The following is a 23,531-nucleotide window of genomic DNA, read 5'->3' on the forward strand; positions in this document are numbered from 1 at the left end:
TGAATTTGGTAAAATTGTTGTTGACGGAAACGCTATCTAATGAGTAGGAAATGAAGCTAATTATTTGGTTTGGTCAGTTATTACGTTCATTGAAAACAATAAACAGAACACTAAAAGAATTTCCTTATGGTCTTTGAAAATCTAGTCCAAATCCCGAAATACAGTGTCACAACTCAAGGCCTGCATTTTTATCACAAGATCGATCTGAAGGAGCTTACATGCACTTGTAACGGTAAACACCCTGACGTGGCAGAAAGCCTCTTGACCATCTGGTTTCAATGTCTTTCCCAAAATATTTTCTTTACATCTCTAATCATCCAGTGAAGAAAAAATGGCCCTTCTTCAAAAAAGAGTGTCACTTGATACTGGTCATGAAACTATCCAGCTAATACTGTTTTTATCAAAACTAGAACAGTTCTCCATTATTTTAGCAAAAAGAAAGGATCTACTTTTTCTAAGTAGCTGCAATCGATAGAAACAAGGCATTCTAGCAGCTTAGCATTTTAGATGGAGATAACTGTTAGCACTAGACAATTATTTACGCAATATTGATTGTTGTTGACCTAAACGAAGCTTGATTACGATATAATCGTGTTGCTAAATTACGGAAGCATAACTTGCGAACACGTGATTGACCAAATTAACGATGATTAACGCTAATATTGAATAACAATAAAGCATGAACCTTTCCAAAAGTACCGTAATCTTGAGAAACCACGTTTTATCAACGATCAATTTTGTTATCGTCGAAAGTTGATGGCGCATAACTCAGAGTTGATGCTTATCTCTTTAATGGAGCACCGAGAGTTGAATTTACCGTTCATTTTCAAGGAGAAAGAGCGAGTCTAAAATTATTGCTTTAGAAGAAATTTCAAAACTTGAACGCAAGATCGACCGCTTAACGAAACTTGTGCGGCGACTCAAAGACAAGGTACCTTGCATTTTCTTCAAGCTTTTCATTAAACGCCTCTTTTAGCCAAAGAATAATAAGCTTCAAAGTTCAAAAGAACCCTTGCAAATCCCGGAGATCGCGCCAGTCACAGAGAAGCCTCCTGTGGTAACGACTACAGAAGAAGTTAAAATAGTCAAATGTCCAAATGATTGCTCTGGAAATGGGAAATGCGATGAAAAAACAGGACTGTGTTCTTGCGATGAAAGTTGGCTGGGAAAAGATTGTGCGGACAAAATCTGGTAATAATTTAAAATCGGCCTAAAATCAGAAAGAAGGACTTTTTCTTCTTAATTGAACTCTAAATAAGGCCATTATTATGTCAATTTTTAACGAGTTTTAGCAAATTAAAGCGTAAATATCGTCATGTTAAAAAATACATAAGTTATTAATTTTTATCAAAAATGATCTAATTTTTATAGAAAATTATATTCTTAGATATTCAGGATTTCTAAATCACACTTTTCTTTAGACATTCAACTTGCTTTATTTCATCTTGGAAACCAAAAGCAATTAGCATAATTGTCTAATTAAAGCTTCTAGCCCTAAAAACTGCAATAATCAAGGCGAATGCGTCGATGGCGCATGCAAATGTCACCAAAAAAGCGACGGGCGATTCTGGACTGGGCCCGCGTGCGAGACATTAGCGTGCTTTGACGACTGTAATGGGCGGGGAAGCTGCTTGAATGGAGTTTGCGACTGCGATTTGCCCTGGTTTGGCAAAGACTGTTCCGAAAGAAAGTGCTTGAAGCCTTGCCAAAATGGCTTTTGCGTCGATGGAACATGCAAGTGCGCGAAAGGATTTACGGGAATCGACTGCTCGGAAAAGACCTGCCCGAATAATTGCTCCAAACACGGCACGTAAGTGACGCTCATAAACATAACCGGACTAAACTTCCTCCGTTTTAGACATTTCTTTTCTCATAAACATGAAATCAATCGATATTTAGATGCAAAAATGGAGTATGCCAGTGTCGAAATATCTGGAAAGGGAAGGATTGCTCGATTAGGACTTGTGCTATTGGATCTTTAGCGAAAGGTGAGCCCGCAAAGTTGTGCTTTGGCCATGGCGAGTGCGACGAAAAAACTGGCACTTGCAATTGTTGGAATCAATTCACCGGCTTCAACTGCGCGAGAAAAAAGTGCATTCCGACTTGTACCGGTAAATAAAAATCACGGTGAAAGCAAAAACTGATTTTTTCTAAAAAAACAAGGAAATCGAATTTGCAATGGAAGGACGGGCCGGTGTCTTTGCCGACGGAATTGGCACGGAGAGGATTGCAACGTGCCGCGATGCCCAAACAACTGCAACAATGGCAACGGAAGGTGTAATCCGAAGACGGGCACTTGCACCTGTAAACCAAACTGGACAGGAGACGACTGCAGCATTCCTGCTTGCAACAAGGAATGCCAACATGAGTGTAAGTGCGACGCAGGCTACTGTCTCAGCATTGGACCAATTTTCATAATTGATTATTATTATCGATAGCTAAGTACTACCGTATTAGAAATCGTAGGTCAAGTCGTGCCCCTCCCTTCGGATCAACAGTCGGAAGCAAACGACTACTGTTTCGACTTAAAACTGTCAACTCAATTACTACTTTCAGCGAAGAGTTTTGGTAAAACTTAACCTTCCCACCCCAAGTTTCGCTCATTTCAAAACAGCGGATTAGTCTGTTTATGAGCATGTTCTATTCAAAGCTCGGGTCATTTCCGATCCGGCTCCGGTGTAAAGTTTAATGGTGATGTCTAATTAAGCGCTGGATAAATAGCACTTAGCCGTAATGGCTCTTCTAATTGGGCTTATCAGCGGCTCAGCGGGGAACGCGTGACTCGGCTCATTTATCAAAAAATAGTATTTACTCATCGTATTTTTTCCGGAGAGACGTTCGGATTTCAAATTATGATTTAGGGTACAGTTACTACGTGTCTTTTTGAATTTAAAACTCTTATGAAGGTGTTGACCGCAAAATAAGCGCGCCAATCCCTGCAGGTTAACTTTGAGCTGATGATGTCTTCATTGACAGACGCGATGATTTTCCCTACGGCTTGATTAATTAGTAGCTCTCTGAAACGAGAGTACTGAAAATAAGGGGAACGCACGCTGATGTTTGACATAAAGAACGCGGATTTTAGAAACACGTGACCCCCCTTAGCGCATATCCGGACATTCTACCGAGATATGAACATTCGAGCGTTTCCTGAAGGGGGCTAAATACAACCTTTTGCATAATAAATAGCGCGTCTTATAAATGATAAGTTATGGTAATGTCAGTCTGTAGATCATAAACACCTCTTTCTACTATGACGCGCTTTTTTTAAGGTGGTGGAAGTTTTCTAGCCCACTTCCGCCATACCGACCCTGGAACACCATACCTTTTCTGAATCAGCAGAAAATTTCAAGAATTTTGACCCATTAAAATTCTAGAAATCTTCACTTCCGGTCGATTCTAGAGCCGGAAGTCATCGAAATTCGGGAGTATGGGCAACTTGTGGCCTATCAAATTGATTCTCAGAAGATTCTCTATCATCTAAGAGAAGAATCAATCCCATCCACGGCAGTGTTGGAAAAAACCCGCCCGCGAACCCCGCGGGGGCCACGGGCGGGGGCCACGGGCGCCCGCGCCCCCCGTACCCGCAAGAAATCTCGGATTTGGCCCCCGCGCCCGCCCGCGCCCGTAGAAAATTTTTCATCTGGCCCCCGCGCCCTCCCGCGCCCGTGCAATATTTTTTTCGCGCCCGCGGGCGCCCGGGGCTCACTATAAATTGAATTTTGCATATTTCTTCTCTTGGGATTTCACCGGTCTTTTCGACCACAAAGTTCTTTGAAAGGATAGATTTGGCAAAATCGGCATTGGAAGAAGTCATCAGAAAAACGAATTTCTTCCTTCTTCCCATTTCCAGAAGCCAGTTTTTGGTTTCTTTCGAACATGGTCGGATGAAATAATCGGGCTCTTTCTTGAGGCGAGGGAAGAAAGAGCCACGATCGACTTGAAACGCGTATGGTTCGTAACTGTACTCGAACGAGTTGAAGATGTCATCTTTGATCGTTTAATTTGGTTTAATTGGGTTTGATCGCTTCCGTATGCAAAGCTGAACATGTAACAGCTGTTTAAGTAAAGGAAGCAGATAATTTGTAGATTTTTGGTACTGATGTTTATCACTTGAAGGTATTAAAACGCCCCACCGAGTAAAAATCAACAGCTGAATCACATGTTGCGCCCTCTTTTGCCCAAAAACTGCATATAATCACTTCTTGATTTTGATTTTCATAAAAAAAAAATCATCTAAACAAATTTCAAAAAAAATGTCTGACTACGTTCCAATTTTCAAAATGCCCGCTGACAAAGAGCTTCGCTACTGTAAGCTTTGCTTTTGGGCGGGAACTCGAAAAAGCCACTTGAGACATCTGCGAACCGACCATTCTGAGCTTTTCCTCGACGGAAATCGGCCGCGATCTTCTGAGTTCTGCTCTGCTTCAGAACCAACTGAAGAGCGAACTTACGACATTTCCATCGAGCATTTCATCATCAAAGAAGACAATCAAGGAGGAAAGCAGCTTTGGGCAAGAATCAAATGGAACCTGAACAACAACAAACGAACACGATTTCAACTCTCCTGGGCAAAAGGATACGTTTTCTTCGACAACGCCGATTTGGAAGAAACCATCAAGCGCACTCTTCAGAAACAATATACGAAATGCGGCGCCGAAAAAGCCAAGGAAATTTACGATAAAATGAAAACTGTCGCCACCACCCACGAGTTTTCGAATTGTGCTATCTGTTTCGAGAGAATCGACATCGACGACCTCTGCATCTTCCTGACCACTGCTGAAACGACCTGTAGCGATAAAGTCATCCATGGAATCCACAAAAACTGCCGAAACACCGATATCGCTACTGACTTCGTCGAGTGCCCGCATTGCAGACAGAAAGGCTACTTCTATCCCTTCCTCAACCCTGGAACTGCCGACAACAAGCAAGTACCCGGTGACAACGTGATCATCCTCGACGACACTTTCGACGATATGCCACCTCTTTCTCCTTTGTAATCATTACCAATTTCCACAAGTTTACTTTTGCTGTAATCGTAATCATTAAACTCAATAAATAGAATTGTTAATAACTATTGTTGTTCCTAGCACTTTATTTTGAAAAATACTGGCCTCTGATTGGCTAAAAACTAAATTTGAAATATTTAAAAGATAAAAGGGGGTCAAGGGTAGTTTTTCGAGGGGAATTTTTTTAGGCATTTTATTTTGAGAAATGCCGGCCTCTGATTGGCTGAAAACTTAATTTGAGATATTTAAAAGATAAAAGGGGGTGATGGGTAGTTTTCGAGGGGAATTTTTCAGGCACTGTATTTTGAAAAATACTGGCCTCTGATTGGCTGAAACTAAATTTGAGATATTTGAGAGATAAGAGGGGTTATGGGTAGTTTTTCGAGGGGAATTTTTAGGCACTTTATTTTGAGAAATGCCGGCCTCTGATTGGCTGAAAACTAAATTTGAGATATTTAAAAGATAAAAGGGGGTGATGGGTAGTTTTTCGAGGGGAATTTTTCAGGCACTTTATTTTGAAAAATACTGGCCTCTGATTGGCTGAAAACTAAATTTGAAATATTTAAAAGATAAAAGGGGGTCAAGGGTAGTTTTTCGAGGAAAATTTTTTTAGGCATTTTATTTTGAGAAATGCCGGCCTATGATTGGCTGAAAACTAAATTTGAGATATTTCAGAATTTCAGAAAGGCCTGATCTGTCAGGTACTTTCTGAATGGAATCTCGAGCTTCCGCGCAAATTTTTTTCGAAAATTTTTCCAGGATCCGAATTCTAGAAAAAATGCGCGGGGGCTCGAGCTTCCTTTCAGAAAGGCCTGATCTGTCAGGTAATTTTTGAACTCAAGCTGCCACTTCATCAGCGTAATTATGATCATGGAGCCTGAGAGGCGCATGTGAAGTATACTTTTTTACCAACTCTGTCGGAACCTGAGATTCCAAAATAGAAAGATTTATTTCAAGCCACTCATGAATCATGACTTTCTTCTCGAATGTTGAGCCATTGACGCAATTGAACCGATAAGGGACACTCACACCCCTGTTCAACCGATGCGCCCGGATCATTCCTCAGAAACACATTTTTCGATTTCTCAGAAGCATCTTTTCTTGTTTTTGTCAAGATGGATGGACAGCCTGAGAGAAAAAGAAAGAGAGATGAGAATACTGAGAGCGACGAAGTAAAAGGAGAGATGCGCAAAATTTTATCAAGTTCTTCTAGTTGAATTTTATTTGTCATTTTCAAAAAGAAAAGAAGGTGGTTGAGTTGGTTGCGCGATGCCAAGAGAAAGGTTTCACAATTGTCGGCTTTTCCTACGTTATGGAAGAAGGAGTGCGCAAAATCGCCTGTCGAGGACGCTGCACCGGTCGAAAAAGGGCTTTGGCTAATCTCAACAAGGATGGAACTGCTAAAATAGACAAACGTAAGTGCGCATTTTTTTTCGACCGGGTCTACGGCCTCTTACCCAAAAATGGGTAGATGACTACGGCAAGCGATACTTCTCCTTGGATTCAGGAAAGGATAATTGCGCTTTTTTTTGTCAATTTTTGGAAGTGCGCATTTTTTTCCTTTAAAGATTACAAGGAGGAGTTTGTTGCTTTCTGCAAAAAGGCAAAGAAAAGAAGATTCACCCATGAGCAGTTGATGAAGCTTGGCCGTGATCCATCCGATCCTCGATCAATTCAAGATTACTTCTATTCAAAGAAGATGACCCCTGCCGAGAAAAAATTGTACGACGAACTGATCCCCGGAAATCATGACTCGATGCCTATCTTGAAGAGTACGAACGAGATTCGCTGGGCTTATTGCGGGGAGCGCTACAGTGCTGTTCACATCTGGGAGACGGAGCTGACCGCGATGAAGGATAAAGGAAGGATTAAATCGTTTTAAGTTTGATTTTAAATTCATTAAATTATTCCTTTTCAAGAGCACGAGATGAATTATCTGGTCGAGGACGTAGAGTATCCGAATTTCGGTTACGTAAAGGCTGGGTTTAAAAACTGACTGTACAATTAAACAATTGGCAATCATAAACCTTAAAAAGTCAATGGCTGTGTGCTCTCAGATAATCATGAAAAACTTGCGCAATATGGAGAACCAGGACGCGCGTCAGCCTGACGTCTTCCCTTGCCTTGAAAGAATCATCAAGGACATTGTCAAAGCGCTGTACGATAAACAATTGTGTCGCTTTACAGATGACCAGAGCAAGGTAATTAAAATTGCGCGCATTATTTTTCTTTAGCTAAAAAATGCGCACTTGCATTGTTATTTAAAAAAAACGGCCAGACAATTCTTCGCTCAAAAAGATTGCGCGCTTTACTTTTGCTTCGCTTTCGCTTTCGCTTCGCTTCGCTTCGCTTCGCTTTCGCTTCGCTTCGCTTTCGCTTTTAATCTTTGATTCGCGTTTCTTTCTTTGCCTTTCGATTAAAGCTGCAATACAGACTTTCAAACTAAATTAAATATTTAGAAAACCTACAAGAAAGTGAGCCGGGCACTTCTCGCAAAGATGCTGAATGCCTTCTTCGGTGGATTTTGCGATTCAAATGGTCTAATTCATGAAAACAGCAAAGATACGACTCGAACCACCAATTGCGTGAAAGCTGCCATTTACGTCTCAGTTCCCTACAAAAACTGCGATCTTGCTCGTATAATTCGCTTCATGGAGAAATTTCCAAAAGACAGCTTTCTCTCAGAAAACGCCAAACATCTGCGAAATGTCACTTTTGACTGGAAAAAGATGCGCGGAAATTTATTTCGGATGCAGTTGAACGAATGCACCAGAATGAACCAGCTGAAGCTCCTCAAGATGCTGAAGAAACTGAAAATCAAAATCAGGTTTAGTCTGCGCATTTTTTCAGAACTAATTTAATATAGCAAACTGAGCCAGATTGCAGCTCGGATGAAGAGTTCGATTTCAAGAAGAACACTTCAAGAGTCGCCAAGATTACGATCCAGGATCCTGACATTTTTGATGAAATGAATAGATATGAAGACTTGACCGAGGACCAATGGAAAGCCATCTGGAAAGGAAAAGTTGTCGACGGACCCAAGCACCCGCATTTCACTTCAAAGACTTGCGCACTTTTTTGGCAAGATTCAGCGGTCGTTCGCCAGTTCCCAAAACTGTCCAAAATTGCGATCAAGGTAAATCTTATAAAAAATATCACTTAATAAGTTTTATGATGAAGCTCGTTTCTGCAAGAGCAACAAGCTGCGAAGCCGAGCGCGAATTCGCCAGAGGAAGCGAATACACACGAAACAGCAAGCGAAACCGAATCAAAGCAGACACGATTTTGAAGCTTCGACAATTCGCCAAGCATGAAGAAATGGAGAGGGCGATTAAAAAAATGACTGAAAACTAGAACTGTGAAATTGATAGTTGATTGGAAATAAAACGAGTGAATAAGCGCTTTATTTGTACCATTACTTAACTCAGCAGAAAAGCATTCATATAAATTGATAAGTTTTTAGGAAAAAATTGCGGACTCCCTGGGCGCCCGGGGACCCCGCGGGGCCTACGGGCGCGAGGGCTGCGGGCGCCCTCGGCCCCATGGGCGCTTACGGGCGCGAGGGCTTGCGGGGCCCCCGCCCGCGCCCGCCCGCACCCGCGCAAAATTTTGAAATCGGCCCCCGCGCCCGCCCGCACCCGCGCAAAATTTTGAAATCGGCCCCCGCGCCCGCCCGCACCCGCGCAAAATTTTGAAATCGGCCCCCGCGCCCGCCCGCGCCCGTGGGAAATGTTGCGGGTTTTCCAACACTGATCCACGGTCAAATCAACCGCTAAAAACTGAAAAAAAATTCATAAATTTTTGCTTTTTTCGTAGTTTTGGCGGTCGGTTTGACCGCGGTCGGATAAGTTTCTTTGAATAAATCGATAATAAGATGATTCAGAATCTTCTGAGCATCAATTTGATGGGTCACACTTTATAAATATTCGAAAATTTCGTCAACTTCCGGCTCTAGAATCGACCGGAAGTGGAGATTTCTAGAATTTTAATGGGTCAAAGTGCGTAAAATTTTCTGCTGATTCAGAAAAGATATGGTGTTCCAGGGTTGGTATGGCGGAAGTGGGCTAGAAAACTTCCACCACCTTAAAAAAAGCGCGTCTATAGTTCTCTATCCATGAAATAAAGAAAAACCAGATAATCAATCCCATGCAGCCTACACGATACTAGTAATTTTGTGCTGTTTTTCTCGTGTCTATTCGTTCATTAAAAATCTATGTAAATTATAATCATTTCAACTATTATGGTGTCGATTCAAGCAAAATCTGAAATCAACGTGAGCACAGATTCCACCAGATAACCTGACATAAAGTTATTTCCTGAATATAGCTTATGCAAAAAGCGATCATCCTCAGAGCACCCTGCCGCTTCTAACTACTCCTTAAATTCACGAGAAAGTAGTTCAACGTGGGCATTTAAAAATCCCGAAAAATTCCCGCTCCAAAAGGGGCCACCGAAATTCCACCCTCGAAACCACGTTCTAGAATTTACTTAAGCCTTTATTTCAGCGATCTGCATTGGCGACACCTGCGTTTGCGGCAACGGCTGGACTGGAGAATTCTGTGAGAAGGTGGCAAAGGCGACGAATGTGAATGTAACGCTCAACAGTCCAGATTCTTTCACGATCAAGTGGGAATCTCCAGCGCCAGAAGTAAATACTGGAGCAGAAATCAACTGCGTTCCTGATTCTGAAGGATCGATTACAGTGTATAAAACAGTTGGGCCGAATCAAACCGCGATTACGATTAATGATCTGGAAGAGGGTATGTCACTTCGTAATCTTTATTATCGTGACATCGCGGTCGTTCTCTAGGTACCACTTATACGATCAACTTGTATATGAAAATCGGCGATCTTGTATCTCCCCGACGTCACGCAGCATCACGACAGGGATCCAGCCTCCACGGGTACTTAGTAGTTATCAAGGACATCGGAGCGTATGCATAACCCGTACTTATTTATCGCTTATCAGAAAATGTCGATTTTCCGATTCGTGAAATAAAGACGTCTCAAGTCCGTGCAGCGAAACTTTTGTCAAGTCCTCGCTAAAATCATATTTCAGAACATCAAAGCGACGCAAATTTTCTCCGACAAAGTCTCGATCAGATGGGAGTCTCCTGAAGGCAAAGTCGACAAGTTCAAGCTCATCTGCTCCTGCTCCGGTGGCGGATCTGAATACGAGTTTAAAAACGACTACTTTACGCATAAAATGACGAATCTCGCTCCTGACACAGAATACAACATCACAATGTGGTCCGAAACCAACAACGGGAAGCAATCGCGGAGGGAGACGCTCAGATTCAAGGATCGTTGGATTACAGTTTTTTTGCATAAAATTTCAACTTTGACCCAGTTCATTTTAAATTTTGAGAACACAAAACATCCAAACGGGCAGACGCTAAAGCAAACCTCGAAGCTAAACACGCGATCATACGTGCCACACCAAGCGCAAGCCCAAGTTGTGGCCGACTTGTGCGTTGACATAACAAATAACGGCTCATTTCCCAGCTCAGGCACAAATGAAAACGAAGAGTCAAACAGATTGTATCCCAAGTGTATTTTTCATCAAAACATTTCCGGTATAAAACTCGAATTTCAATTACACTTTCCATAACTACTTTGTCCAGACATTCCTCCACCCAGCGGTGTAGAAGTCAAACAAGAAAAATACTCGACAATCAGCGTAACTTGGCGAAAAGAAGCACTTGCACAAGGTTCAGTTTCAAAATAAATTCCACGACTTAGACATTGTTTTGAGTTTAAACAGCCCGTTTGTTGATCAAAACCCGTTTTATTTTGAATTAAAACTTCAGGCTACTACATCGAGGTGTTTTCCGGGAATGAACAAGTCGCCGAGTATCGAATCAACCACAACGAACTCTTTATCAATGCATCTCTTTTCAACTTGCACGATGATCACGTGTTTAAAATCTATTCCATCGACCAGTTCTCCAAGCGATCGAGTCCGACGATCAAGACTATGCGAACCCTTCCTCTGGCGCCGAAGAATTTGAAAATTGTCAAGGTAGAAAGAACAGTACAGTAGTTCGAAAAGACTGTCTCGCGAATGCAAATGCCACTTGTTATGTTAAACTCGTATTCATTAAAACGATGGGGCGGTACTACCTAAGTCCGCCCCGGATACAAGACAAACCCCAATTAAGCAACGTGAGGTCTATTCTTTCAGTAACTGTTTAGGTAACCCATGAATCTGTATCAGCAACGTGGCAAAAACAAGGAAGCGAGACCGATGGGCTTTACCGCGTCGTTCTAGAGGATCTTTCAACTCAGACGCCTCTGCAATTCAATCAGGTAGGACAGACACCGGCGAAAAGGCCATATTACTTTTCTTATACGATAGAAAAGCAGCAATAGTGGGCTAAATTTAATTCCAACGTTGAATCAATTCGACGAGCTGCGTAACTCGTGTCACAATTTGGCGTGATTAGGGTTGCAGTTTACTGCAGTTAACGTTCAAAGCGCATTAAGAAATTGTGACTGAAGAATTTTTACTTGAACGAGGTCTGCTCACCTAATTAGATTATTTTTACCCAGAAGCCTCAATGAAATTTCTCAGCTCGAGAATGAAATCAAAATCGCAAAACTCCGCCCTGCCAACGAATACCTCTTCTCTGTCTTTACGGTCTCTGCTGACGAAGAATCCCTATCCCTCCCCTCTCAAGCTATTTTCATGACTTCGAACGACCCGCCAGTCGACTTTGCCGCGTTGAAAGTGACTTCTACGTCCGCCCTTTTAACTTGGACTCCACCTATCGCCGCCACTTCCGCCTATCACATAATCGTAACCAACGACGGCGGAAACATCGTCCTCAAAAAAGACATCCCAGCAAAAGACACTGCGTCCTACCAACTCGAGGGCCTCTCCGAAGGGACCGAGTTCACCGTCTCGCTAAAATCCATCCCCTTGGAAAATCGCGGTCTCGCTCCACCAAGCGAAGTCTCGATAAAATTCCAGACGACGTTTCCAGCACCTGAATCGTATAGCCTCAGCCCTGGCGTGGAAGATTTGAAGATAACATTCACTCAGTCGCATTCTGATGAGGTCACTTTTAAGGAACACAGGGTTGAACAAAATGTATAATGCAATTTGTAAGTGTCCACTAAAAATCCAGCCAATATTCTTGACACCTTTATATTCGCGATCCGTCACCTCTTTCCTTTCGTCTGCACGGGAGAATTTTAATATTATTAAAGCTCTTTTCTAAAATACCTGAAGGTACTTGTACTGAAAAAGAGCTCTTTATCTCTGCAATTGCAGCACTGGCTGTGAGACAAATCTGAAATTAGACGATAAATTACGGAAAAATTTAATTGACAAGATGTTTACGTGTAACTCTGTTACTTCCCTCGTTTAAATAATACTTTTCAGCTGTTTTTGTTTGACACAACTCAATTTCCATTCCAATTAAAATCCCAATCCAATTACAATTTAGACCTTTTAACCCTTCAAAAGCTCATTGAAATGATTCCAGCAAGTATACTCGACCAAACAAGAAGAAACACAAAATCATCATCATTCTCTTCCTCCGACATTGATTACATAATAGCGCTGGAAAACTTGCATCCAAAATATTACCGAATGAACAATGAGAAAATCGTGCATGTAATGGCTCTGAAACCAGAAACAGAGTACATGGCCGAGTTGAAATACGCGCGAGGGGCGATTGAGGGAAAGCCGGAATATTTCAAATTCAAAACCAAGAGTGAACAGGCGCGGGATAAATACCACATAATGCAAAATTCGCTCATTGACTGGCAGACACTTGAAGTGTACTGTTAGAAGAAACGCTGCGCTGGGTAAACGTGGTGTTTATCCTTTTGAAAACAGAATAACTTGGAGATTACGTTTCTCGACGTGAAATCGGATAGGAAAAGTCCAAAATATTTTGCCTTGCAGAATACTTGCTAGATTCTAGGAGAACCGTTTGTTTTGAAAAAAGGGGATTTTTGAACATTTGAAAGCGCACTGATTATCTGGGATATCGACGAAGTAGATGAGGTGGATTCATTTGTGCTTACCTACGGAGCGGAAGATATTGAAATTCCAGCTGTACCGGAAGATGTCTTAATCCCGGAACAACACCTGATCCGCATCGTACTCGAGGCAGAAGACACAACCTATACTCTGCGAGACCTAGAAGAGGACACTCGTTATCACGTCGTTTTGGAAGGTCATCTGCGGGGAGAACTGGTCATTCAGGCACAGTTCATGATTTATATTTCAGAAATTGGCTGTCTTCTCTTATTGAACTTTTAAAAGGAAAAACGCAGTTTCTCAACGAAAATCTCTGCGCCTGAGAATATTCAAATGGTCTTCAAATCTTCCACTGAAGCGACGATAACTTGGGAAGACAAGGGTTCTTATTCATTATCAACCATCGATAAACAGTACAAAGTCGAGTACGCCTCGGCCACTCGAATATCCCCCGAGAATCTGGTGCCTGGCGAGTCATCACTCGATTGGAACAGCCTTACCGTATCCAAAAATAGCGTCAGTCTAAAGAATCTCGAGCCTCTGACGAAATACAGAATTCGAGTGGCGGCCCTTGGCAAAGCCGGCCAGGTTCACTCTGCTTTCCGTGAGATCGAAATAATGACCGACCCAGCGCCGGTGCAGGGGCTCAAACTTTACCGCGCCGGAATTCGGTGGTTGAAATTCGTCTGGGATGCGCCAGAAGAAAATGTTGATGGCTACGAGGTCACATTGCTTGACGAAATTGGCTTTGATCAAGTGAAACAATCAAAAATTGTCAAAACAACGAGCTGGCGATTCGAAGGTTTAGACGCGTCAACCTGGTATCGAGTCCAAGTAAAAGCTCTTTCCGGTCCGCTGAAATCCCTTCCGCGCGTGATTCTTGGCCATACAGAGCTACACGAGCCCCGAGCGGTCAGAATCACCGAGATAAAAGAATCCTCCGCCAAGGTCCTTTGGGAGCCCGTGGACCAAGAAACCTCAGGACGAGTAACACTGTCCTCCGAAAATTCACCGGAGAAAGTCATTTCCGTTGGTGCCGGTCAGAATATTCAAGAGCTACTGTACTTAGCTCCCAATACAGAATACAACGTTAAGGTTCAACTAAAAAAGAACCGAATACTATCAGAAGTGGCGGAGATTGAATTTCGAACCGAAATGCCAGAGCAGATTCCAATTTTGAAGCTCGTTCAGGTTGAAGAAAATGAGGGACAGGATTAGCAATTTTTGAAGTTATTCAAAAAAAAGGGCGTAAAATTGTAAAATCCTTAAAAGGCAACGTTGGGTTGGGAAGAAAACGAAACGGGCAGTTATCGACTCTCGTGGAGGAAGCTGAGTGAAGGACTCGAGTGCCACTAAGAGCCCCGCAGAAAGGGATTATTTATAGTGATTAGTCGTTTGAAATCCCCAGTTAGACACTTTTGCGTCGAAACAAGTCGAGGGCGGAACCGGACGTATTTTCAACTTATCGCCAGGAGAAGATTACCTCGCGAAGCTCGAAACAGCAGGAACAGAAAACTCCTCAGTACTCCAATTCAGAACTTTGGAAAAACTTCTTCCCGTCAAAAATTTTAAAGTGGAAAAAGTCGGGACCAACACTGCTACAGTCAGCTGGGAACGCAACGGCGTCATGCCGGATAAATACGTTCTTGTCCAGCGAAATGAATATTCGGAAAGTAAAATAATTATTGAAGGCGATCAAAGTCCTGAAGAAAAGAAGGCACGGCTTGTTTTTTTTCTGTTATATTTCTATATTTAGAATAATCTTTTAAAAGCCACGTTCTAAGGTAGTAACTAAGCTTAAACATCTCTTCTATGGGCTAAAATATCAACTGACGCTTTACAGGTAAGCCAGAGAAATAAATCATCATCGGTCATTTCAACATTTCTAGCGCGAAGGAAAAACAAAGGTCAGAATCGGTCAAGATAGAGTTTGAAACTTGGCCGAAGCTCAAGGACCCGACGAACTTGACGATAAACTACACCACTCCCGCGGGTAATTCTAGCTCGTTAAACGTGCAATTAGACATCTTGACCGATTTTTCTCCGGCTCACCTATTTCTTCAGGCGGGTTGCTATCTTGGTCAATGGCAAGAGCAGATATATTGGATGGCTATCTTTTGACCGTGTTCAACAAGAGCTCGCAAGAACGCTCACCAGTCGCGGTCTTGAACATTTCGAAAAATGCCACAGAATATTTGTTCGACGATTTGCTCCATTCCTCAAAGTATAAAATTGTTCTCCAAGCGATTCGGGGGGATGAGAGCTCCAAGAAGACAGAGGCCATTTTCAGAACTTCAACCGAATTGAAACCTATTTCAAAATGCAGGAATAGGGAAGAAACCATAAGAGGCTTAAATTTTCTATCTTTTTGTATTTAAAGAGTGACATTTAAGATGAATATTCACCTGTAATAAATACAGATGCGTACTCATCATCGGATTCTCCGCGATCAGTAAAAGAATGTTGATCAACCCTTTAAAAGCGCTTCAAACATAAATGAAAAGTTTGCGGAAGTTAACTACTCGTACGACTCAATGGAAAAACAACCAAATGTCTTCATGAAATACACAATATCCGGAACAAGACTTGCTCGAACCGTCATCACAAAATCCTCCAACACAACCGGAACCTTCGAACTCTCCAATCTCCAGCCAAGCACTGACTACATCGTTGAAGTTCGTACACAGTTTCCACACTATGCCTCGCCTCCTTGTATTGTCAACTTTCGGTAAATCCTCCCTCTCGCGTTCATCGTTTCATTTCATCAATGTTTAGTTCGTTTTCAAAGCTGTCGCCGCCTTATCAACTCGAAGTGAGCAACTTGACAAACAGCTCCTTCCACCTCGAGTGGTCTTCTTTAGCAGATCACGTGGACAACTTCCACATCGAAATACTCAACACAGCGTCTTCCAGGATCATCCTCAACCGCGCAATTTCCGCGAAGCAGGACAGGATTGACGTGGCAGGCCTGTACCCCGCAACGAAATATTCAATGGAACTCTGGTCTGTCAGACAAAACAAAAAGTCAAAACGAGCTCAAGTATCAACGACAACGAAAACTAACCCACCGCAGATCATTTACCGCTCATCAACAGAGGAAGACGTGACCGTAACAGTAGTCAAACCGCGATTTAACATCAACAATTACATTGTGACCTTGATGAAGGACAACGGCAATGACAAAGAAAACGCGGTTATAAGAAGAATAACAGTTTCGCCAGGAGACGACTCAGCACGAAGAATAAAGCTCAGGCAGCTCAAACCTTCAACAGATTACATCATCGAAATCTCATCAGTTCTCGACTCACAAAAATCAGAGCCTTGCAGCGTTTCTTTCAGAACTGCTCCTGGCTCTCCCAAGGACTTAAGGTACCCCCTTCACTTAACATACTTAGCCTTACTTTTTAAATAGAGCCGAAGAAGTAACAGATGAGTCCGCGAAAATACTCTGGACCCCTGTGGACGAAAATATCGCCGATACAATCCAAATCGAAGTTCGCAAACTCGAGTACGGCCAATGGAAATTCCACGATCCAGGGTTTTTCACGCTCAACTCTTCACGCAAATTCGTCACTTTACCACAACTTGAAGCAGGAGTAAGTTCTCTCAAATCAATCCAAAAATTAACATACTGAATTGTGAAGGCGCCTTATCAAGTCAAAGCAAAATTCATCAACGAAGAAACGAGTGAAAGTGCGTTTTCAACAATCGAGTTTCGGGCAAAAATTGATGGACCAAAGAATGTAGAAGTTTTGCTTGTTGAACGGTACTCTGCTCAAATGCGTTGGGCGGAGCCGATTATGTTACCGGCGATTGTGAATATCAAAATGGTGCTGCTGGAGACAGAATCGGGAAAAATCGTCAAAGATTACTCTCTTCCTCCGAAAACGAGAAGTTTCAGCTTTGATGAGCTCCAACAAGGGACAGAGTATACAGTCACTTTGCAGAGCATTGGAAAAGGGGATGAAAGGAGCACAATAAAGAAATACAACTTTAAGACGAAAATTTACAACCATAGAAGGTACCTTAGTTTTTTACCTAAAACAAAATCTTTATCGCTTGAATTCGCTAGGCCCGAAACTTGCGTAGAAGTCCTCCAAAACGGCTTCGACCAAGATGGTGTGTACACAATCTTTATCGGCTCTCATGGAACACTCGAAGCGCCAGCGTATTGTCGTCAGAAAATCGCTGGCGGCGGCTGGCAAGTTATTCAGCAGCGCTCGCTCCAGACGCCGTATATTCAGCCACTTATGAAAGATTATGTCGAGGGCTTTGGAAGAGCAGATAGCGACTTTTGGATTGGCCTAGGTATTCTGATACCCGATTTATTCGTTTTTGCTAGTCAATTTTAGATACAATGTCGATTTTGACCGAAAAACCGAAAGAACTGCTCATTTATATTCGCGACATCTATGGAGCAGAGCAAGTTGCGCGCTATTCTAGCGTCAAAGTCGCATCAAAAGAAGATGATTACGTTATCCAAATCGGTAAAAAAATAGATGGAGACATAGAAGACGACTGGACGATGACGAATGGAAGACCGTTTGGAAATTTCGATCATAACAGGCCACTCAGTTGCATCGATCCTCTTGCTTATGGATGGTAAGATTATTTATCCTCTATTGGATGCTTATCATTTTAAGGTGGCACCTGCCTTCCTGTCAAAATCCTAACTTCAACATCTTCATGGGGCGCCAGAGACCAATCGTCCGGCGAATAAACCCCGACGGAGTTATAGAAGACGTTGCCGTGGCAGAAGCCGCGATGATGATTCGTCCACCGCAAATTACTCAAAGCTAGCCACAAAATTGATTAAGAAAACAAATGTACATTTATGATCATTACTTCTTCAAATTCCAGACTGCAAATATCTCTATTGCTCGTTTACTTCTATCAAGAAAATGTAAATAAATCTGTCTATTAAAAAGCTGTTTCTAAGATATGACTCATATGAGAGTAAGAAACTCTAAAAAACGAGCATTTATTTAAAATTTTGAATCAAAATAAGTTATACGAAAGAAAAGATGAACATGGTCGGATTCGTTCACAAGAACACCTTGAGTTTGCCCAGAAAGATCGTGATTTACTCTCGGCGACTCGCGTGATGGCGCTAAAGATGAGTGAAGAGCATCTTCATCGTCTGTTGATTGGACAAGATTTTCGAGTTCTTGTTCTGCAGAATCTTGTAAATCTTCATCGTCGCTGCTTTCGCTGAAGTAAGGAGCTTTTGTTGTAGGAATCTGTGGAGGTTCTTTTTCGATTTCTCTTTCTTCATTCTCGCACGAATTGATGTCTTCAGTTATTTCTTCGCTGACTGAGTCGACTTCTTCAACAATCTCATCTGGCAATTCAGGATCGCGATCATCTTCAGATTCTGCTTCTTCTGAGCTTTCAACCTCCTCAACGATCTCTTTATCAGAATCTTCAAAAGATTGTCATCGACTGCTACCGATTTTGATTTTTCCTCAACGACAGTTTGACCGACCTTCTGAAGCGATTCATCAGGCTCTTCTATTTTCGATGGCTCTTCTGCAGGGTTTGATAAATTGATTTCATCTTTGGATTCGATTTTGATGCCACTGTCGATCTCTTTGTCATCGCATTCTTGATCGTTTTTGGTGAAATTTTGATGATTTTCATCGTTATCAGAAAAGTCAGCTTCTATGACAGTTTCGTTCAAATCTTCCGCCTCGTCGGCTGTCGATACCGCGGATAGATCAACAGAAGTGACTTCAGTGAGCGACATTTCTTCGGAGCAATACTTGTCAGTTTCGGCTTCAAGAAAAGGGTCAAGGAATTGGTAAGATTTATCGGGCTTGATGAGGGGCGACTCGGTCATTTTCGGCTCTGAAGATGTCGGTTTTAGAGAAGATCGCTCGGTACCAGTTGTTTTATCAGAAGGAGATTGAGTAGAAGGAGAATTCGATTTTGGGGAAATTTCTTCCTTGATTTCAGATTTGGGCGAATTGGAGGCTTCTTTTTGTTCGATATTTTCTTTTGTCTGGACTGCTTTTTGGTTCAAAATTTCTTCATTGCTTGTTTGTGAAATAGGTTTATCTACATTTTTCGTGTTGTTCTCTGCACTAGATAGTCAGTAGTCGAGGACACCGACGGAGTTCTCTTCGTCGTCTTCCGAGTGAATTGTCAAAGCTTCTGCTTTCTTTCGCACGTCGTCGATTAGTGGCCCAGTGAGGGGTGGGGACGAGACGGAGTGATTTCGGCTTGGAATTTTGATCGATTTACGAAGAAACTCGATGACATCTGAAACGAGAAAAATGTTCAATTTTTACGAGTTAAGGAATGACCCACCTTTTTGCTGGCATTTTATAGCGTAGTCCATCGGAGTACGACCATATTGGTCCTCGGCTTCGACCGGAACGCCAGCTTTGTTAATGAGGAATTGAGCAGCTTCCACGTGACCTCTCGCTGCAGCGAGGTGGAGACATGTTACGTCTTCGTATCCGGGCTTGAAAGGTCAAATCCGTTGATGTGGGCGAACATCAAGCGGTGTACGTCGTTTGTTTCGGCTGCGACCATTAATTTAATGAGCTGCACGGTTTCTGAAAAATAAGTCAGTTAGGTTTATGATCTCTCATGGGCGTTGGCCAACTCTGACCTAAATCTCTTATTTATTATTAACCTGATTCAGTACTGTTGGAGAAATCGTGAGCCAATCGAACAGGATCGTACTCATGGAAGTGAAATTTCTCGTTGAGCAATTTGGCGAATTCAAGTGCTCTGATAGAGTTGGCAGATTTGTCAATCTTTGGAGAGTAAAGAGCAAAACCACCGAAGTTGGGAATGATGATCATTGTTCCTCCGCTGATTCCAGATTTGGCAGGAAGGCCGACTTCGAAAGCCCAGATACCAGAGTGGTCGTTCATACCAGCGGCAAGCATGCAAGAAAGAGTCGATTTGACCGAGTCGTTGGAGAAGCACTGTTGGCCGGTGATTGGACAGATACCGCCATTTGCTAGAAAAAAGTAATTTCAAGCTTCAATGCGAAATATTTTACCAAGAGTAGCAGCAAGGACAGAGAGTGAGTCACAGTTGACAGTGACGTTGCACATTTGAGTGTAGACATCGAGCACATGTTCGACGTTTTTCTTGCTGGCGATGCAGCCTTTTTCTCTGGAATAAAAATTAAGAGTTTTTAAGTGTTGTAATTATTACCGAAGATAATATGAAATTGAAGAGTTTCGATGGCAATCCTCTCGTTCGGACATAAACGCAGCATAATCAAAACTAACTGCGTTTTCATCGTCTGCTTGAATGCCCGCCACTTGTCTCATAAAGTCCAAGAATGATCCATGTCGATCAGACTTGTTCATTTCCTCTTTGTAAAGAGAAGAAAGCAGAATCGCACCAGCGTTGCCCATAGGATTGTGAGGTCGGCCTTGGTCGTCGAGCTTGATGACATTGAATTGGCCGCCAGAGGTTTCTTGGCCGACAATCGCATGGATTTTTTCGTGACCGAGCTCGTCCAAACTCATTGCGTAGAGGAACGGATTCATGAGGGCCTAAAGAGGGTTAGAATTAATGACTTAGCAGACAGTTCTTGCCTGCATGGTGAACATCTTCTTTTTCGACCCGAATCCGCATCTTTGTCCATCAACAGAGCAGAAAGACACTGCCCACTCATCATCACAATGATACTCTTTCAAGTACTGTGTGTACGTAGTGAAATCTCCTTTGCACTGACCCCAAGTTTCGTCGTACATTTGTCGAATATCACCGAGGAAGGTGGGGAAGTCGGCGATTTCAAATTGATTCTGAATCGCTTGGTAGAGAATTTCCTGGCTGTTCGAAATGACGCCACGGAAGGTTAGGAAGTCGATACCATGAGCATCGTCTCCGTCGAGGTTATTGACAATGTAGTCGTGGCACTCATCAATGTTGCGGCTGAAAGGTTTATTCACTTCATGTCAACGAGCTCTGCAACTTACCGAACGTCATAAAGTCGAGGGTCATCCAGCTGCAAGCCAGTGCGCCTAATGACTCGAATAAATCGCTGTCTATCGAGATTTCCTTGTGGAGTCTTAGATCGATCGAAAATCATTCTCTCGATTTCTTCGTCGCCAGAGCTCGTTCGGCCCATTTCTCGGAACTCTTCAAGAACATCTTCTGTAGATGTTATTCTGGGAAAATGTTAAGCTTGCTTTCTTTCTTACTGTAGGTCTTACGTTTGGGTAGAGTCTCGTTTCTTGAGTTCGAGAAGACTAACAGGTCCGTCATTCGCCATGTCCAAATCTCGACCAAGTCGTTGTCGACCTAACTCAAGAACGACCTTTCGGAATTTGGTCAAAATCCTCTTTCTCTTTGCCGGTCCCAAAGTCATCTTCAATCAGACTTTTTTCGTTTCTTGGCTCGGTATCAAACGCCAAGCTAAAGAATAGTGCTCTCAGGGATCTGGGGCACTCGTTATATCGGATACGCCTAAGCAATAAATTGAGATTGAAATCAGAACTAACGCGTTTACGAGTGTGTTTTATAGCGGTAAATGACAAAGATCGACAAATGATTTCGGCGAAATTTTAATTTTCAACCGGTTTGGACGAGTTCGCGAGTAATTAGTTGGAATGAAAGAGGGTTTTTTAGTGAACCATCGAGTCGGGAATTCAAGCGGAATTGGACCTTTCGAAAATTAGTGACCTAGAATTTTTGATTTTTATCTTCGCCTAGAACTTTTTGGCCATCTAACCTTCGGAGAGTTTTAAATTGACTGCTTCCGTCCACCTTTTTTATTGAATAAAATGATGACCTGAAGATATTGTCACAATGACGATATAAGCTGCGGCAAAGTACCAAACGTCTGGATATATTTATAATACGAGCTTTTTTTAATCATTTTTCTTCGAAAAATTGTACAGTCTAATCGTTCAGCGGCATGAGATGAGCTTTTGAATGAAGAAAAAGCGTTTTCAAGTGGTCGCTGTATTCCTTCTAAACATATGTTTTAATTTTCTGTATCATACCTCTTTCAAACTGACCTGCTCTTCGATTTTCTCAAGAATCTGCCAACTAAACCTGGAATTGTTAGTCATGAGAATTTCTTCGGTTTTTTCATTAGAGAATCTTGCTAGGTTGATATCGCATTTTATCGCAAGGGCAAACGCTAAAAGAAAATATGTAAAAAATGTATTTGGAGGTTTTTCTTACTGAGATAAGAAGCTTCATAAACAGCAATGGTCCCAGATGATGTTGTCAGCATTCCACTTATTTGAGTGCATTTTTCAGTTTCGTTCAGTTTTTGAAAGAATGTCGCAAGTATTCCCATTATCACAACTTTAGGCCCTTGAATGGCAAGAGGAGGATCGAACTCTTTCTCGTCTATAAAACTGAAAAGCTTTTTTGTGTCCAGTTCGTTTCGATCAAGAACAGCTGAGAAATGTCTTCGAATGAGAAAGTCCTCGTTTTCGTTGAAAATGTAGCCTTTGTTCTCAACTGCTGCTTGGTATTTCTTTTCTACGTCTTTTAGACAAGCTTGATTTCTAACCACGCATGCAAGATCTGCAACGATTGCCTCATCATCAGAAAGATCCGTTCTAGTGTACCAAACCAGATTCGAATACGCTTCTTTTATCGAAATTTGAAGATTTTCATCAACCAAGCTTGCTAAATTTCCATCTACTCGGGAGACAAACTCGTTTCTCCAAGAAGCAATTGCTTTCCAAATTTCAAGATTACTCTCGTGCTTGATTATTGTCAGTCCTTGGCGGATGATTTTCTCGTCGTCGTCACTTTCAAAAAGATCGATCAACATATTTTTGCGCTAGAATTTCTTGAAAATAAAGAAGATCGAAACTCGTACCTCTTGAAGATTAAATTGATTAAAATACTCTTCTCTTTCGAAATAAATCTCTTCATATTTACTCTCGACTGTTTCTGACTGATTAACTTCGTGAATTTCAAGAGTTTTGTTCAAAGCTGCCATCAACCAAATCATCGCTAAAAGAAAACATCCAAAAAGATATTGCTGCCGTCGAAACATTTTTGAAAGCAAATGAAGACTAAACTGGTGAGAAAATTGACCTCAACAACATATTTTCAAATGCAAATAGAGATTCTCCGCGTTTATTTTTTGAGGTTTCAGATCAGTTTAAGGATATACCCGATAAAATTGAACTTTTATAGCGCCGAAATGCGACGTAAGATCATATATATTTCAAAAGCAATTCTACGTTAAAATGCACGTAGAACTCAAATCTGGTACTTCTTTACATTTTCTCATTTGAATTTTTCTCTTTAGAGCGATTTCAAATCTTACTCTCTCGATTACTCGAAATTTTTTGTATAAATCGGTCGAGATTTTTCGATAAATAAGTTCTTTAGACCCTTATCTGCAATTTTGATGGTTTACTTTTCGTTAATTCCGAAGGAAACCGATTCTAGAGCCATTTCATTGAGGGCTACTCAGCGCGTAAAAGCTCTACAAAGCGGCGCGCTGGGAGCTCACTCACTCGACTCCTCTTTTCCGAGAGAAAGTGCGTGGTTGAGCGCACCGCTCTGATTGGTAGCACGCGAAGAAA

At 42.0% G+C, this 23,531-nt stretch overlaps 5 protein-coding genes across 5 annotated transcripts; 3 read left to right on the top strand and 2 right to left on the bottom strand.

The window, feature by feature from the left end:
• The first annotated feature begins 50 nt into the window (after positions 1 to 50).
• On the top strand, positions 51 to 10,305 carry LOC145698087 (uncharacterized). The gene is made up of 10 exons (XM_081775292.1): positions 51 to 72; positions 146 to 232; positions 864 to 931; positions 977 to 1,191; positions 1,493 to 1,810; positions 1,900 to 2,111; positions 2,164 to 2,370; positions 9,515 to 9,769; positions 9,820 to 9,913; positions 10,069 to 10,305. Exons 1-10 carry the CDS (start codon positions 51 to 53, stop codon positions 10,217 to 10,219), a joined length of 1,629 nt encoding a protein of 542 aa, XP_081631418.1. The 3' UTR covers positions 10,220 to 10,305.
• Positions 10,255 to 15,469, top strand: LOC145698089 (tenascin-N-like). Its single transcript, XM_081775293.1, has 14 exons — positions 10,255 to 10,326; positions 10,378 to 10,585; positions 10,634 to 10,720; positions 10,820 to 11,031; positions 11,205 to 11,318; positions 11,584 to 12,069; positions 12,481 to 12,797; positions 12,990 to 13,227; positions 13,288 to 14,193; positions 14,411 to 14,719; positions 14,787 to 14,845; positions 14,892 to 14,995; positions 15,067 to 15,351; positions 15,396 to 15,469. Exons 1-14 carry the CDS (start codon positions 10,255 to 10,257, stop codon positions 15,467 to 15,469), a joined length of 3,471 nt encoding a protein of 1,156 aa, XP_081631419.1.
• A 19-nt stretch (positions 15,470 to 15,488) lies between these two features.
• LOC145696614 (tenascin-like) lies at positions 15,489 to 17,912 on the top strand. Its single transcript, XM_081773683.1, has 7 exons — positions 15,489 to 15,730; positions 15,778 to 16,371; positions 16,415 to 16,598; positions 16,647 to 17,023; positions 17,075 to 17,310; positions 17,355 to 17,604; positions 17,646 to 17,912. The coding sequence occupies exons 1-7, from the start codon at positions 15,537 to 15,539 to the stop codon at positions 17,800 to 17,802; spliced, it is 1,992 nt and encodes a 663-aa protein (XP_081629809.1). The 5' UTR covers positions 15,489 to 15,536; the 3' UTR covers positions 17,803 to 17,912.
• A 73-nt stretch (positions 17,913 to 17,985) lies between these two features.
• LOC145696206 (glutaminase-like) lies at positions 17,986 to 21,461 on the bottom strand. The gene is made up of 8 exons (XM_081773204.1): positions 21,186 to 21,461; positions 20,949 to 21,140; positions 20,565 to 20,904; positions 20,176 to 20,522; positions 20,018 to 20,133; positions 19,643 to 19,975; positions 19,312 to 19,562; positions 17,986 to 19,263 (listed from the first exon to the last, which is right to left on the bottom strand). The coding sequence occupies exons 1-7, from the start codon at positions 21,338 to 21,340 to the stop codon at positions 19,450 to 19,452; spliced, it is 1,596 nt and encodes a 531-aa protein (XP_081629330.1). The 5' UTR covers positions 21,341 to 21,461; the 3' UTR covers positions 17,986 to 19,263; positions 19,312 to 19,449.
• A 353-nt stretch (positions 21,462 to 21,814) lies between these two features.
• LOC145699512 (uncharacterized) lies at positions 21,815 to 22,966 on the bottom strand. The gene is made up of 4 exons (XM_081776786.1): positions 22,814 to 22,966; positions 22,162 to 22,774; positions 21,993 to 22,117; positions 21,815 to 21,945 (listed from the first exon to the last, which is right to left on the bottom strand). The coding sequence occupies exons 1-4, from the start codon at positions 22,946 to 22,948 to the stop codon at positions 21,874 to 21,876; spliced, it is 945 nt and encodes a 314-aa protein (XP_081632912.1). The 5' UTR covers positions 22,949 to 22,966; the 3' UTR covers positions 21,815 to 21,873.
• Positions 22,967 to 23,531: the final 565 nt, after the last annotated feature.

Source organism: Oikopleura dioica, chromosome 2, assembly GCF_907165135.1.
Source record: "Oikopleura dioica chromosome 2, OKI2018_I68_1.0, whole genome shotgun sequence".
NCBI classification, from domain to species: domain Eukaryota; kingdom Metazoa; phylum Chordata; class Appendicularia; order Copelata; family Oikopleuridae; genus Oikopleura; species Oikopleura dioica.